At 46.9% G+C, this 17116-nt stretch overlaps 1 protein-coding gene across 1 annotated transcript; it reads right to left on the reverse strand.

Annotated features, from left to right (window-relative positions):
• Nucleotides 1-10: 10 nt before the first annotated feature.
• LOC119400228 (uncharacterized) lies at nucleotides 11-7303 on the reverse strand. The gene is made up of 3 exons (XM_037667234.2): nucleotides 6286-7303; nucleotides 5086-5377; nucleotides 11-1251 (listed from the first exon to the last, which is right to left on the reverse strand). Exons 1-3 carry the CDS (start codon nucleotides 7105-7107, stop codon nucleotides 1043-1045), a joined length of 1323 nt encoding a protein of 440 aa, XP_037523162.1. The 5' UTR covers nucleotides 7108-7303; the 3' UTR covers nucleotides 11-1042.
• Nucleotides 7304-17116: the final 9813 nt, after the last annotated feature.

Consider the following 17116-nt stretch of genomic DNA (forward strand, 5'->3'; position numbering starts at 1 on the left):
ACATTACCTGTCTTTGATGACTGTGTTTATTCAAACAAAGAAGCATGATGATGGTAGCCTTTTTTTTTAAGGTAAATGAAGATGGGAGCCACATGGTGCTTAACAATATTTGCAAGTATTCATGCAAATGTTACCGGAGGGTACCCTAGTCGCACAGCAGATGAACCACTTATTTACAAGTAGCTGCATGCAAGTTTTACTTGACTTGACCATGGGATTCGATGAAAGGTGCGTTTCTGGCTTCTGCTATCAACTTTTTGGTTTTCCATTTGGCTGCTTCCAAGTCGTTACATTATTTGCTTGAGATGGACTAATCTTGATTCCATTTGCCGCAATGCTTCTGTAAAAGCAATCAAGCGCATTGGCGTAAATAAGGCTAGATACGTGCAATGGGCCGGACTGGTGATCTTGCCGAACTGCAGTAGATAGCGCAGCTCACTTGATCAGCATTGCATGCATTTTGCTCGTCTAACCAGTGAACCAGTGAAACCGACCAAACCTATTTATGGCACTCCAACGGTCGCCATGATTGTGATGCTTTCAGCTGCCTAGAATAACCAGTTTCGGAGGAAACCTGGAATACGGTAAAACGGTTTTGAGGGTTAGGGTTAAACTAATTGCTGCCAAAGTGAGCGATTAAAAGCGAGCTTCGAAGTCGTTGCCTCGTAATATGAGAAAATGGCCGACACAGGTCTAATAGCGAGTCAAGATGGCTCGACATCGGACAGTGTTGGCCAGTATATGGCTCACTAGCCACGTTAAATGTGTTAAGGATGCCTCCTCAAGAACACAGGAAACGGCCAATGTGAGGTCAATGTTGGGTCGCGATGAGTGAACAGTGAAAATTGTTGGCTGGCGTTTGGCTCGGTTGCCAGGCTACTTGTGTAGCGAAAGACGACATAACGACAACCAAGAACAAAAATTATCGCGAGCCACACATGCGCTAAGCGTATTTATTAAAGTAACATCAGTGGACGCTAGGGAACCCTCCGGCGATCATTTGCGTTAAACTCTGTGCCAGGTGAGAATTTGAAAATGCTCGTTACGAGCCGTTCGTCAGCACTTGTGCAGCGGAGCAAATGATGACAGTCGGATGTGTCGTCGTTGGTGTCGCTGTCTGCTTCTGCGTCGTCTGCTGTGGGCTAGCCGGATCTCCCTCGTCGAGGCAGTCTTTCATGAGCTTTTTGAGCACTCGGGACTTTCTCGATTGCAGAGTCTTTCGCAATAACCTGCAGGGCGCGCACACTGATCCTGCGAGGAGAAAATGGAACCGGGACAAACAGTCGTAAATTTGATTAATGACGAAGTAAAGCCAGCCACCAGCCAAAAGAGAATTGGTACATCAACACTGTAAGAAAGAGTTTTAAAAACTTGCAAGGAAGCCGGAATTTCTGTTTGCGGGTAACACAATTTTTGTGATCACATAAACCAATTATAATATCTAAAAACTCTTGTCAGCAAGGTGAAACATGCCAGAAATAGAAATACACCTTTCAGCAGCAATGTGTACAATCGCATGTAATTTGAGTGGCTCATTAAACTCGGTTTATTAAAATATATAGCATGACAGACTGTACACTAATTATATAATTATTTACATTGTCATTCCAATGAATTGCTGCAAAATACACAGTAAATCATTCTAACACGTCCACTTACTTTTAGGTTTGGTGTCCAGAACCTTGGCATCACATTATGTACATTTCATGCATTAGTAATATAATATCTGGGGTTTAACATCCCAAAACCACGATACGATTATGAGTGACGCCGTAGTGGAGGGCTCTGGAAATTTTGACCACCTGGGGTTCTTTAACATGCACCTACATCTAAGTACACGGGCCTCAAACATTATCGCCTCCATCGAAAATGCAGCCGCCGCGGCCGGGATTCGATCCTGCGACCTTCGGGTCAGCAATCGAGTGCCATAACCACTAGGCCAACGTGGCGGGGCAAAAATTTCATGCATTTATAGACAGTCAATCATACAAAGTACCCTTTGAGATAACTTCCATCACCTATTTAGTGCAAGAGCACTTGTACCGCATGCATCGAGATTTTGTGGATGTTGTGAAAGAATACAAGGTTTCAGCTGGACTCAGTGGGGGAACTGGTCGCAGCCGATGCTCTGGACAGGTGTTCCCCGGCTCTGCGGTACTTGTATGCATTTGCTTCAGCCAGTTGGGCTTGGTGTTCCTCGTTTGTTTCGGTAATGCACCTGCCGCGCTTGTACGCTCTTAGAGATTCCCACCTCAGCTGGCTTTGTCCGCTGCTCTCGAAAGTGTTTTCACGCATTACTATGTTGCTTTGCAGAGCCAAACAGTCTCTCATCTTTTTTTACCTTGCCCCTCTTAAACTCTCCCCTTATGGTAACTATCAAGGTCATGACAGCAACCATCTCTATCACTATCGTATGGTGCTTCATCAGACTTGTTAACTGTTCGAAGAACAGTGGGTACCCATTGTTATGTATAGTCGGATACAACCTAAGAAGTCCGGAGGTGGCCTGCTCAGACAACCTAAGCAAGGCCGCCGATCGCCTCCGTGACTAAAGAAATAGTCCCGCTCATGCACTTGGCAATGTTCTCCGAAGGCGGCGGGATCACCAGCCATCCGGCATGCTCATTGTTACGGGCTTGTGTGCGTTCGCCTTTAAGGAGGAAATGCCGCAGACTTCTAAAGTTGTATGCAAGTATAGACCTTTTCGCCCCCAACCCACCAATGCATTCCACAAGCGTGATAGAGACTGGATGTGTATCCACTGAAAAAGCTTTTCTTGAAATTGAACGTGCAGTGTGGGTCATGGGTGAAGTTGCAGAAGGGAATATGTTGACGCATCCTTTGGTTGTAAACGCTTTGGCTGAATGTACATTGTGGGCCGTACTCCGAGACGATCACTTTTGAAGATATCACCAAAAGGTCGCTTTCAGTGAGCTCTGACTGGTTGGCTGAGGAATGGTGGGCAGTGAAACTTCACACACTCCCCTGCTCATACATATGTGCAGAGTGCCATCCACTCCTAAGGTGAACAGCGCAGTGTGGCTGCGCTCCGCGCAGCACCACTTCAGCTGGCGTGGTCGTGCGTGTAAGTATTTTAGCACATGCGCTGGCTCCAGTGCTGTAGCACACGACACAAAGTATGTCCTGTCGGTCCCTCCGCGCATGCGCCAATATGCTTCCATGCACGGAGGGATCGACGAGAGATACTTTGTGTCGTCTGCTACAGCGCTGGAGCGCACTGCTCCGTAGTAGCGACCATGGCCGTGGCGCTGCTCTTGTTTGGCCGTTCTTACAGCATGAGTGGCATGCTCGTGTGCGCCTGCGCCGCTTCGATTTGATTTGATGCACGACCATGCTGGATGCAAAGGTGCTCCTCGGAGCACAGCCACGCTGAGCCGTGTTTACCCTAAGAGTGAACGGCACTGTACATACCTAACCCTAATGACCGTTCCCCTGTATCTGCTTCTGCAACCCTGCACAATTATTCGTGTTCTTTGACTCCACAGAGCTTAAACAATCGCAACAAGCTTTACAGCCGTACTGTCGGTTTCACAAAGCCTATATGTCAAAGGAGGCAAGACAGCAGAGGAACCGCAAAGCACAGAAACGGTAGATGAAACTGGTGTGGGTAATGTCACACTGTTCGTGAAAGCGTGTACGGAGTGTGATAAATTCTGCAGGGTCGGTAATCCGCAAGAGTCCACTGATTGGACTGTCCGATTCAGCATGCACTGATCCAATAGAGCTCAAGAGTTCGCAGACTGCCACCTGCTGTCACTGCCACTTTCAAAGCCGCATCTGATGAGCATGCACCAAAATGTACATCTCATTTGGGGGCCTCCTACTTCAAGAATGCCATGCATGGTGTGACGTCACATTTATGGCGAAAGTCTGTAGGGCGATTCTGTCAGTGGGGCAACGGCAATGCAACGTTGTGATAGATTCAAAATGATGGTTTGCCTGGCTTGTTGTTACAAAGACAGACTACAGTGACAGAATGGAATGTTGGGCTAGTTGGAATATTCACATGGCTGATGCAGCGCTGAAAGACGCAAGTGTTAGTCGTGTGTTGATGTCGTTAAGAAACAAGGAGTTAGCGTATCTGCTTGGCGCGCGTAATGTTTAGTGACATGTTACATGAACAATTTCGTTTTCTCACTTTCGTGCATGTCTGGGTGCCACATGCTTATTTCATGATTTTTTCAGTAATATGTTTTCTCTCTCTCTCCTGTTTCCTGCTTTGTTTTCCTTTGTGTTTTCTTTTTCTCAAAATATATCTTAGTTGCGAGACAGCGCTCGTCCTCTGCTTTCTCTTTCTACGTCTTCATCTTTCAGCACAGCATCAAGCTAGACTACTGGGAACAGTGCCTGCCTCAACCTGTGCCCCGTTTTTGTGCTGTTCACCGCCACTGAGAGATGCCCAATGCTTAACCACACCAAGGAAAGACTCCCAGTTTCCTAGCATGTGCAAGCAAATCAATGAAAGTACTGATAAGTCATCTCGCTCTGAATGATGTACTGTGCGTACACAACCGAATGAATCCAATAGATTGTTGGGTTGATTTGGTTGTGTTTAACAAGGAAACGAATGCCCCTAAAAAAAATTCCCATTTCATATAGACACTTTGCACGTGACGTCATGGACACAGCTTTTGAACATACTGGCACTCCATGACGGTGGCTTTGATGACAAACAAGTTGCAGTTAACCTGCCTCAATGTGACAACGACATGGAAGGAAAACTCTGTGCGTGAATAACGAAAGAACCTGCATGTGATGTTTTGGTGACATTAATGTGACATCAAAAACGTCGCATTCCCCCCATGCTGGTGCTCCAACAAGGCGGTTTCAGTGACGTCAAAGCAAGTCATCTACTGCGTGTATGTGCTCCAAGGAGGGTTGCTCTGGTTTCTCACAATTAGCTTCAGCATCCAAGGACTGAAGCCTAAAAATCGACACACCCAAAACACTTCCACCCAGTCTCAAACGCATGCACACAAAGACATGCTCGCACGATGCATGAGCACTCAAAACACACGCCGAGGAGGAGGACTTGCAATGCACGCGAAAAAAACACACGGTTACCTTCAGAGTCAACGTTCCTCGTGCACTCCAGGCTAAACACGGTCCCTTCGTCGTTCTTGCCGATCTTCAGCAGGAGTTGCGTGGTGACGCCGCGGGATACCTCCGCAAACTCGCTCGGAGTCATAGCCCCCTTGCACATGTGCGTTGCGTTCGCGTCCCGCAGAATCGCCTTCGCTTCGTCCAGCGATGTGACAAGCGCCTTGCAGCAGAGGGCACCCTGGAAGTAGGCCTCGGCCATGATCTCGGGCCCGTCGTTGCTCTTGGAGAAGCTGACCAGTTTCGGGTGCATCACCTGAAATTTAAATGAAATTTGCGCACATTATGGACACCAACAACTAACATATCCATCTCTCTCTGGCTAAAATGAGCCAGAGAGAAGTATTGAGGTCGCAACTACAAACACACACACCTTTCTTACCCCGTGAACTCTGCACTTATTTTCCCCAGCCACGTACCCGTCACCCAAGTGTCGCTTCTGCCCTGTCCAGATGGCAGATCTATCGCATGTCGTGTGGCAGTGTCCCATCAAACCTCTCCACCCACACCCTAACGATTAATTAGTAGTGAGGAGCTTTAGGAGACTGCCCAGTGCAGCTCTGATCCTACCCTCCATGACTGAGTCCTAGGGTAGGCCGAGGAGGTAGTGGAGGCCTACCACGACTGGTAGACTAACGATGCGCCACACACAGTGGTCACAGATGCTTGCTAGGACTGGATTACACACCTCCCTCTCTCCCCTCCGATCGGCGTGGGTTCGAATCCCATCCTCGTCGACACTGTTACATCGCTGTTTGAACACTGTGCTTTGGCGCAAGTGAGGTATACACAGGCTGACACGCTGGTATAATGGGTGTTTATTTCGATGTACGTTGCAATGTAATGGCAAGTTAAGAAAAGAGGGAAAGGGCAACAAAATAAGGGTAACATAGGGTAGATCATTCAGAACAGTAGCGCAAAGAATCACACGGACAGCGACCGATCAAGACGGGACACAGCGCTATGTCCCGTCTTGATCTGCCGCCGTCCGCGTGATTCTTTGCGCTACTGTTCTGAATTATGCACTACCAACTAGCTCATCAGTCTGTCCTTTCAAGATGGATAGCTGTGGCGACCGCTGAGCGAACAACTGATAAGGAATACACTTAAGTTACAACACTCCCGTTTCTTAAAAAGGAAAATAAAGTTTATTCCCTCACTCACCTCGAGCGAATCTTCCGGGGCTGTCTTCTTCACCTCCGTTGTCGCGAACACCACCCTGTACGGGTCCCTCGTCCCCAGAAGACACCAGCACACGGAGGGAAGCTCCATGTCGCACTTCCTGAGCCGTTCTATCGTGAGCGGCTGTTCCCGGATGGCGGGATTAACCGTTTGGTTAGCGGTGCGGGTGTCGGCGTTTCCGGAGCACCGACCGACGACGTCCCCGGAGTCCTCCGCTTGCCCGTCAGGACAAGACTTGTCGTCTCCGGAGCCTTGGAGCGACTGCTTTCGTTTCTTTGAAGGTGTAGGCGGCGGTAGGATGGTCTGTGTCGCGGGTTCCGACTGTTGCCTGCCCTTTGTGGGCCTCTGTTTGGGTAACTTCTTGGACAGGTATCCAGGCAAGTCCGGGAGCAGCGTGGGCACGGCGCCTTCGGCGAGTTTGGGCTTGCCCCGAGGTATCCGCACTTCGGCACCGTTGATGATGTGAACGTAGTCGCGAACGATGAAACGAGGGTCGAAGTGACGCTCGCACACGCACGAGAACTCGGTTAGGGGTTTGTCCAGCCTGCGAAGGTTGTACTGCCAGACTTTCCTCACCTTCGGGTCCTTCGGCGCGGTGAACATGGAGAAGCGCGGTGCGCCTTTCTGGCCCGTACGGCAGCGCGGGGCGTAGCAAAAGTTTTGAGTCCGCTGTTTCTTTCGAGTGACAGCGTTGGTGTTGGTGGTGCTGGTGGTGCCATTGTCAGGTGGTTTTGTTGGTGCGCTGCTCGTTGTTGTTGTTGGTGGTGGTGATGGTGTTGTCACAAGTGCTGCCTCACCGCTCATAGCTCACTCACCTAACGACAATTTCCGCCGCCTCGGAGGAATACGACGCTTCGCAAGAATGCGCCGACGTGGTACACATGAAATGTCAACGCCTTCGGTCAGCTTCGGTAGTAGGCGACTCGGTGATCGCGAAATTTATCCCGCCGTCCCGTCAGTTCGGAGTTGTGCTAGTTGTGCGGCAGAAAGATACGGCTACGGCCTGTGGTGACTTTGGCTTGTGCTGGAGCCTGGATAGTCTGCCGGCCTATCGCGGGATTGCCGCGAAACTAGAGTGTATTAGAAACGCCTCTAGTACACTCTAGCGAAACCAAAAATATAACAAGGCGGCTGAAAGCCTTCGATGCCTTATCAAACATGAGAACAGACCGTAGTCGGTGGCGTCGGAGTCAACACGAAGCGATGCAAAAGATCATCATTATGCGTTGGGCACTGACTACGGTACCTAACTACGGTGACGGGGCCCGTCAGCGCAGTACCGTCGTAAAAGTGACGGGGCCCGTCACCTTAGTGTAAATTGTAATAGTGACGGGGCCCGTCATAATAGCGACGTATTTATAGCGACGGGCCCCGTCATCGTAAAGCAGTGACTACGGTGACGGGGCCCGTCAGCACAGTACCATCGTAAAAGGGACGGGGCCCCTTTACCGTCCTCATCGTGTGGCGTTCGGGGCGTAGTAGTTACTTGTGTGAGGCAATAAAGAAAAAAAAAAAAAAAGCGTTCATGGCGTAGTTGGTGGGCGCGCTCTCCATGAAGTGTTAGGGCTGCAGGTCGTCAGTTCGATTCCTCCCGTTTTTTCTTCCTTTTTTTTCAGGTTATGCGTCAACATCAACGTTACTGCTCTCACGGAGTCGTAACTTTTTCGTTCATGTCTGCGGCGGTTAGACAGCCCTAGCGTTCGGATGATGCGTTGTTCCTATTTGTGCGAATATTCGAGCAATTCGAATATTCGAACGAATATTACAGTATTCGAATTCGCTTCGAAACGAATTTAAATTCTAGGAAATTTCAAAGTATTCGAAATGAACGAATAGACATATATAAACCGCATGCAAATCCCTGTAAAGGTGGTTTCACTGCACTAAAAGTGTGCTATACCGTGAACACACCTTTCCAAGAGAAATCCGCACTGCCGCGAAGCCCCACTATAACATGCAGTAAAACCTTGTTAATTCAGAGCCACTGGGACTGTGACAAATTTAATTAGGCGGGTTTTCGAATTAACCAAACATACAAAAGGCGGGATGCAAGGAATTTTGTATTACTGGAAGTAAGCAGAGGTGGTCGTTTGCTGTGCCTGCTAGTTTGCGGTTACAAGGGTTTTTTCCAGCAATACTTGGTCCGAATTTTGCCGCTAAACCGGGGAAACGGCGGGCCTCGCTGAGGCCAGTGCAAGAAAAAAAAAGAAAGAGGAAAAAAAACGGTCTCGTGGTCAACTGAAATGCGCGCCTGTGAAAAAGACGTGCTTCGCTGCAACACAGTGGTGACACACGGGCAGCATGTCACCTGCTCCTCGCAGCGTCAGTGCGTCATGATGCGGCCATTCGCCCATTCTTTCTGGTAAAATAAAGAATGTAACAATGACCAGTGTGACGGAATTCGCGATGTGTTCTGGGGGCAAAAAGAGGATCATTGAAGCTTTCGACTGAGTTTTCGAAGTAGGCGTTGCGGGCAAGTACTCCGCCAGCAGTGCAAGTGTGCAAATTGCCGGAACAACCGCCAATCGGAGGTTCACACACATCACGAATTCCGTCAGACCGCCCTTTATTAATTGCTCTATTTTCCTTGAAAGAATGGGTAAATCATGCCGCACTGAGGTTGAGAGAAGCATTCGTCATGCTGCCCGCGTGTCACCGCTGTGTTGCAGTGAAGCACGTATTCTTTTCCGCAGGCGCACATTTCAGTTGACCACGAGACCGCCTTTTGTTTTGTCTTTTTCTTGCGCTGGCAGCAGCGAGGCTGGGATGCTTCACTTGTCACTCATTAGTATCGCTACATTGCATTGCCTTGTGGCTCCTAAGGGCCATCGCTTCTGCGGATTTGCGGCTAAATCGAGATCGGGAATTGGCACATGGCACCCAAAGTTTTTTAATTAACCGGGCTGTATGGTACTCACCGCCGCTTCAAATTATCCACTCAAATTTACATTGCAAAATACAGGGCCATAGAAATCCTTCTAATTATGCGGGATTTCGAAATAAAAGTTCGAATTAATGAGGTTTTAACTGTATTACCCTCACATCGATTCGTCATTCTTTAAGTTTAAAAGCTTGTTATGCCGGCTTATATGCTCTAATTATAGTAAATTTTAATTAACATATTTTATATGTTATCACTTGCATTCAACCGAAAGTCAACTCCTGCTACTACTCAAAGTTGCTTCGAATTCGCTTCGGACCTAAAATTTACTATTCGCACAAACCTATAGTTTGTTCCTATGCGACCTCGGTTCCAGTCGCGCTGAATAAGAAAATATATATGTTTCCATTTTTTTTTCTTTTTTCAGTATTGTTTCACAATACCGTTCCGAGCTTCCGGCTAGTCAACAATAGTTACTCATTCGTGGTAGCATGGCTCAGCGTGGGAGAGCGGAGCCCGTTAATCAGCCTGTCGCTGCGCCGCTGACGGTCATGCGCTGCGCAGCCAGTTACAGGGACGATGGGCGCAGCGAGGACAGCCAGTCAAATCAGCAATATGTTCCCTCCGAGATCTATTTCGCGACCATGGACTCTAGAAAAAATCCAGGAAGACTTCAGGCGCAGGTGGCTGTTTTGGTCGGTGGTGCACGTCAGTACGAAAACATTTCGGAGGTGGGGGGGGGGGGGGGGGGGGGGGGGGAGCAGCGACGCATTGGCGGCATACTGATATGCAGCGTCAGCGGCGCAGCGACATATGCTGATTAACGGGCTCCGCTCTCCCACACTGAGCCGTGCCACCACGAATGAGTAACTATTGTTGACTAGCCGGAAGCTCGGGACGGTATTGGGTCATTCCAAGTGAAACGTCCCAGCCCAAAGTTCGACCATCAGCGATTCTATTGAAAAAAATTGAGCTGGAAGCTATTTATGTGAGAGTGATTTTAGTAGAGTATTTTCGTTCAGAAAAATTATCTGGTCACGTGACGGCCTTTTGAAAATTCCGGCGAGATGGAAAAGTTGGGTGGGAATATATTACGCGTGCTTACCCTTGAAACTGGGTACAATGGCAAATTGTGTTTTAAACCATTCTATTGTCATTTTTCTTTCACGTGACGTCACAAGAAAAACCATATATTAATTTTCCGGCTTAATTAGGCTTAGCAAAGAAGCAAGAAAACGTGCAAATTCAGACAATTTTCGTAAAACCGGCGGCAATGTTTCAGCCGCAAAAATTTTATAGCTGTTTTACCAGTCAACGTAGTATCTGCTAAAAATATTTTTAACCTTTGTAAGCTAGCGTTTATTGAGATAAATGCTTGCAAAGTTGACAAAAAATGACTTTTTGGGGAGATTCACTCGTAAATTAAGCATTGAGGCCCTCGCGATAAAAATATGTGAGAGGGTTCTTTATACGCTCCAACGTCTTCTCTTGTGATGTGGAAATTTTTATTCCTGTAAAATTTGTTTAAAGCGAAAAAATAATTTTTGATGTCCACAACCAATGTCACTGGAATGCACTACCGATGTCTGTCTTTTCTGCAGAACGCGTGCTTTTTCTCAGCGATTTTTTAGGCTTGCATGAGGGCTCCGTTAGTGTTTCAAGCAAACTATGGCAGCGTGATTTCGCATCAGTGTATAGGCATATCGGAATTAGCTTACTTTCGTGCCTTCTTAACTGGCTTTCTTGGCACTAGGGGGAAGTCAGGCAGACGAGCACAGCATGGGGATTAGCGTTTGGCAGTGGTATTTATTGGCTGACTCTGCTTCATTTTATGCCACACGGATGTGTGAATCACATCATTTCTTGCTCTCGGGTGTTTCACACTAGCATGAGAACAGCGTTTCATGGTTTACCAACACTTGCAAAAGGAAATTATGGCTTGAAAACGTAAATTTCTTGTTGTTCAGGCCTATTGCTTTCCGATGTGCCGTCCTCTGGTCACATTTTCTACACCTTAATCGTTAATGTCAAAGTAGGCCACCTTGTCATTCATACGGGCTTTCTCACTTGAAGTTCATGAGTGTTGGAGAATGATGTAATCCCAACACGTTGTTCTGAAAAAGTAATAACAGTATCTGGGGTTTTAAGTGCCAAAACCAAGGCATGATTATGAGGCACGCCATAGTGGAGGGTTCCGGAAATTTCTACCGTCTGGTGTTCTTTAACATGCACTGAAATCCCACAGTACACGGCCTCTAGCATTTTGCCTCTATCGAAACGCGAACGCCGAGGCCGGGATCAAACCCGCGACCTTCGGGTCATCAGCCGAATACCGTAACTGTTACACCACCGCGGCGGACAGTGTCGAAGGAGTAGGCGGTTCGAAATGGTACAGTTCTCGGGTCCCTTTGACAGAGATCACCATGGCGAATCTCTGAGCGAGCTGGGTTCTCGTTTTTTGAATTTTGCAATGTGGCAACCAAATAACTGTAACGCTCTTTACATTACTTTTGGTCCAGCCAAACAAAGCATGTGGTGGCGGAATCTGACCACCATATAGCCTTCGTAGACTTGCTCTTGCTGCCGGATGTTTCAGTGGGCCGTCAACATCGTCGCATGCGCTTTTGACATGGGAAGTGACAAGGAAGTTCCACTCTGCTTATAGGTTGTGGTCCTCCTCGTGGTAGCAAAAGTTCAAAACGTTATTTCCATTTTAAGCATGTAGCCCTTTAGGGGCCCGGCTTGTCGTCCATCTACTGTCTGATGCCTAATGGTCAATATATACATACCTAAAACAAGGCTGACAATGCTCAAAACCAGTGCAAATAAGCTAACAAGGTCTTAAATAATATGAGCTACAGAACTAACCAAGTATCAATCGCAATAATTTACCTAAACTCACGGAAAACGATTCTGTTTGCCAGTGCCTACCAGTGACATTGGTTGTGGACATCAAAAATTATTTTTTCGCTTTAAACAAAATTTACAGGAATAAAAATTTCCACATCACAAGAGAAGACGTTGGAGCGTATAAAGAACCCTCTCACATATTTTTATCGCGAGGGCCTCAATGCTTAATTTACGAGTGAATCTCCCCAAAAAGTCATTTTTTGTCAACTTTGCAAGCATTTATCTCAATAAACACTAGCTTACAAAGGTTAAAAATATTTTTAGCAGATACTACGTTGACTGGTAAAACAGCTATAAAATTTTTGCGGCTGAAACATTGCCGCCGGTTTTACGAAAATTGTCTGAACTTGCACGTTTTCTTGCTTCTTTGCTAAGCCTATTTAAGCCGGAAAATTAATATATGGTTTTTCTTGTGACGTCACGTGAAAGAAAAATGACAATAGAAAGGTTTAAAACACAATGTGCCATTGTACCCAGTTTCAAGGGTGAGCACGCGTAATATATTCCCACCCAACTTTTCCATCTCGCCGGAATTTTCAAAAGGCCGTCACGTGACCAGATAATTTTTCTGAACGAAAATACTCTACTAAAATCACTCTCACATAGTTACCTTCTAGCTCAATTTTTTTCAATAGAATCGCTGGTGGTCGAATTTTGGGCTGGGACGTTTCACTTGGAATGACCCTATTGTGAAACAATAATGAAAAAAGTAAAAAAAAACGGAAAATTTTTTTTATTTAGCGCGATTAGAACCGAGGTCGCATAGGAAAAACACACAACCGCCGCAGACATGAACGAAAAAGTTACGACTCCGCCAGAGCAGGAACGTTGACGTTGACGCATAACCTGACAAAAAAAAAAACGGGAGGAATCGAACTGACGACCTGCATGCTGATGAACTACGCCACGAACACCACACGACGTGGGCTAAAACTACGCTAAAACGACCAAAAATCTGCGGTAAGGGGGCCCCGTCACCGTAGTCACCGCTTTACGACGACGGGGCCCGTCACTATAAAGACGTCGCTATTATGACGGGCCCCGTCACTTTTACGAGGGTACTGCGCTGACGGGCCCCGTCACCGTAGTCAGTGCCTATGCGTTGACGTTATCATGACGTCACAGGGCACCAGAATTTGCGGCGTCATTGTGACATCATCGTGACGTCACAAAGCGTGACGGTCCGCGTTGACGTCACCACATGACGTAGCCGATTGGTCCGGAGTGGCTTTGTCAAACAAGGAATCTGGCCAAACGTTGCCGATCTTGGAGGCAGTGCTTCAAAACAATGCTGGAACGCGCTAACACGCGTCAGTTTCCGAAGCTCACGAAGAAAAGTCACGTGGTTCCTCGCGCATGCGCTCTTGGTATTGTGCACGGAAGCGTCGTTTTAATGCCAAAGACGCATGTATGTTGCCTAATTTTTTAGGCAACGAGATGTGAAAATAATATGGCATTGTCGGGTCCATAGGTCGGCAAACTCACTTATGGGTCGACTCACTCAGACTCAGATCAGGCCATGAGTCTGAGTCCGAGTGAGTCCGGTTGAGGAAAATATTGGTGTGTTCGAGTCCGAGTGAGCCCTAAGCGCAAAATATACTTCTTGAGTGAGTGAGTGAGTGAGTGAGTGAGTGAGTGAGTGAGTGAGTGAGTGAGTGAGTGAGTGAGTGAGTGAGTGAGTGAGTGAGTGAGTGAGTGAGTGAGTGAGCGAGCGAGCGAGCGAGCTCTACCTTTTATTGTCGACCTATGGTGCCATCTACTCACCTTCAGCATTACTATAAGCCTTATATCGGCTTACGTTTACACTCAATTAGGTCTAATTCACACATATCGCAACGCACTAGCGTTCATGCGCCACATCAATATTTATTGATCAGAGGTGTGAGTTAGGGCGAGGGAGGGAGGGGGGTGCCATGACTTCCCCCCGCAAACTCTTTAATGGGAAGTTCTTAATAAAAATATCTCGTGTGAGTCGCGCATTTCATAAAAATGTCCTTATACTTGATTGAAATAAGTCACTGATAACTCGCGTTTAAAGGTACAAGACCAAAAGGCGTGTCGTAGCTATATATCAGCGATTATGTGAGATATTGGCATTAAAAAGCACTGACACCAGGATCGAAAAAGCTGATTTTACGCTAACGGACTCATGAGTCGACTCACTCAGGCTCGCCCAGAATCAGGACAAGCCATGAATCCGAGTGAGTCCGGCTGAGTAATATCAGCATTGAAGGACTCTGGTAATATGTCGGTGAGCCTGAGTCGAATTCGGTCGAGAAAAAGTTTAGTGAGTCTGACTCCGAGTTAGTCCGGTTAAGGAAAGCTTTGGTGAGTCTGAGCCCGAGTGAGCCTCGAGAGCAAAATATATTTCTTGAATGAATCTAGTGAGCTCCAATTTTTTTTTTTTTTGCAGACCTATGGTCGGGCCTGAGGTTCTGAATGCAGTCAACTAATGTTATTTGCTATGAGCTCACATATCTTTAACCCTCTGCATCCCGAGTTACTTTTTTAAAATAATTTCCAAAAGGCCAGTTTCTACAAGTGCATGATTGGCACATTACATAATACAAATACACAAAATACACTCGGAATAATATATTTATTGTATAACATTCATAAGCATTTGTTCAATTCTAGTGACAGTTGGCTTCACTACACTATCATCGTCCCAAACGCCTGTTAACCATATATATATATATATATATATATATATATATATATATATATATATATATATATATATATATATATATATATATATATATATATATATATATATATGATTCGAGCAACAGTAAAAAAGTTGGCTAATTAAAGTTAATTATTTAGCGCTTAGTCATGAAAAAAATACGAGTTGTATGTACATAGGACTACCACTAATATACAACCGGTAGAACTTTCCTAGAGCACGTTTTTTTTAACTTGGAAGCTTGCTAGGACAGCCGATATATATATATATAGAGAGAGAGAGAGAGAGAGAGAGAGAGAGAGAGAGAGAGAAAGAGAGGGGGGGGTCGCCGCCCTGCGAGGGCCCCGCCTCCAATGAAGGGCTACCTTAAGCCCTGGTCAGCAACATGCATTTGGAATATTTCTAAGCTCTGGCTAAAGATAGCTGGGGAGCACCCTGTATAATAGAAATTCGGCAGATCCCACGCGTTGTGGGAATCGGTTTCATGCGAAGCATTCAGCGAGTACTTCTATGCTGTATTTTATGGCTTTGAGCCAAGCGTTACGAGGTGGATCGACGTGTTTTTGTAAGTCTAGTAGCTGTGTGCACATCGTCGGCTTACCAGGCACGTCGACAACACTGGCGTTTAAAGGGTAATTTATGGTGCGACGTAACGTCAGCTCTCACGTTAAAGTACATACGTCAGTATTATAGAAACTAATTCCACTTTATGGTGCAATCATATGAATATCATACATAACTTTCGTTAATGTATCCCTCCGGGGTCGAGCAATGTTTCAATATAGGTTGCTGAATCATAGGAATACAAATGTAATGTTTATAGACTGCTATAAAAGCGGAGCCAACACACTGGAACCATCGACGTTAATCTGATATGACACCTGCATCGTAGGAGCACATATGTACTGTTTGTTGCTCTCTTGTAAAATTAGATAGCCAGCACCACAACCACAATCGACGTTGCACCGACATTACACATGCATAGGCTGTTTTTCCAAACCAGTTTATAGACCTGGCAGGGCTGTGTGGTAGAATACCCGATTGCCACGCAGAATGCTTGGGTTCGATTGCTGCTGGGATTCTAATTTCTATTCTTTCCATTCGTCGGGTCAACGCTGCCGATGTCGGTTTTTGTTAATGCTCTCGCATTTAAGTTACTAATGTCTGTACTCGCCGTTCCTGGGTAGATAAACTTTCAATCACCTGTGGCGCATACCCGTACACGGCGGCCCGTGGTAAACGGGTATGTGCCACAAGTGTCTAGAGGAAAAAGTTTGACGACGTACTCGACAAGATTTTCGCGTTATTCATGTCATCACCCCACAGTCATATTCGTCAAATCCTTTTATCCTCCCATGGAAATGTTGGTCTACACCAGGTTTAGGAGGCGGTCATGAGAGCAACCAGACGTAGGCGGCTAGATAGAAACGTAGATAGGAACGCTCAAAGTGCTAAAGGGTCGCTAAGAAATGCTTCGCTTTTAATGGTATGTAAGGTTATACTTGCCAAAACCACGGTATGGCATGAGGCACGCTGTAGTGGAGGGCTCCGGAGATTTCTATCCCCTGGGGTTCTTAAACTTGCACCTAAATGTACATTAAGTACACTGCCTCTAGCATTTTCGCCACCATCGAAATGCGACCACCGTGGTCAGGATAGAACCCGTGACCAATGGTCAGTTTCGGAAGAAGGCCACGTGCTGTGAAATTCAATAAGGCAACATCAAGGCCACCGGAATTTCCAGTGCTGGAAATTATATACTTAAATAATGATGCATAGGATAATTCAAGTAGAAAAATGGAGATGGTCACGCAAGTCGTAAGAATATCATCGTATATTTGTCGAATAGCCTGGCCCGCCTTTTCACGGCGCAGTGTCATGATCCTGCAACACGTCCGCCACCTTGAGGTACTGCCGCACGTGCAGCCAACAGTCGTGATTCAGCTGGTCAAGCTGAATGCCGGCGCCCGGTCGCCGAAGACACTCCACCTTGTACTTGACCACTCGTACCGCCGTCATGAACTCGTCCAGACCGGAGATGCTGTCCAGGGCGCGTCGGATCATCTCCCTGGCTCTCGCTTCACCAACTGCCGCTTTGTCCATCAAGATCTCCACGAGTCTGGGATGCCGCGAGACGTACTCGACGGCGCTTGCGCAGTAGAGTGACCGGTTGTCGTCAAGCACAAAGCGGGCGGCCCGGGAGACGAGACTTCTGTTGCGCCTGGCGACCTCAACAACGACCGTCATCTCGTCGTCGCTGCCTTCGGTGGTGGTAAGGCTGACGTTGAGCAGAGTATAGTTCCTGGCCACGGCGGGCGCGAAGAGTTGCAAGA

The sequence above is a fragment of the Rhipicephalus sanguineus genome, chromosome 7 (assembly GCF_013339695.2).
Source record: "Rhipicephalus sanguineus isolate Rsan-2018 chromosome 7, BIME_Rsan_1.4, whole genome shotgun sequence".
NCBI lineage: Eukaryota > Metazoa > Arthropoda > Arachnida > Ixodida > Ixodidae > Rhipicephalus > Rhipicephalus sanguineus.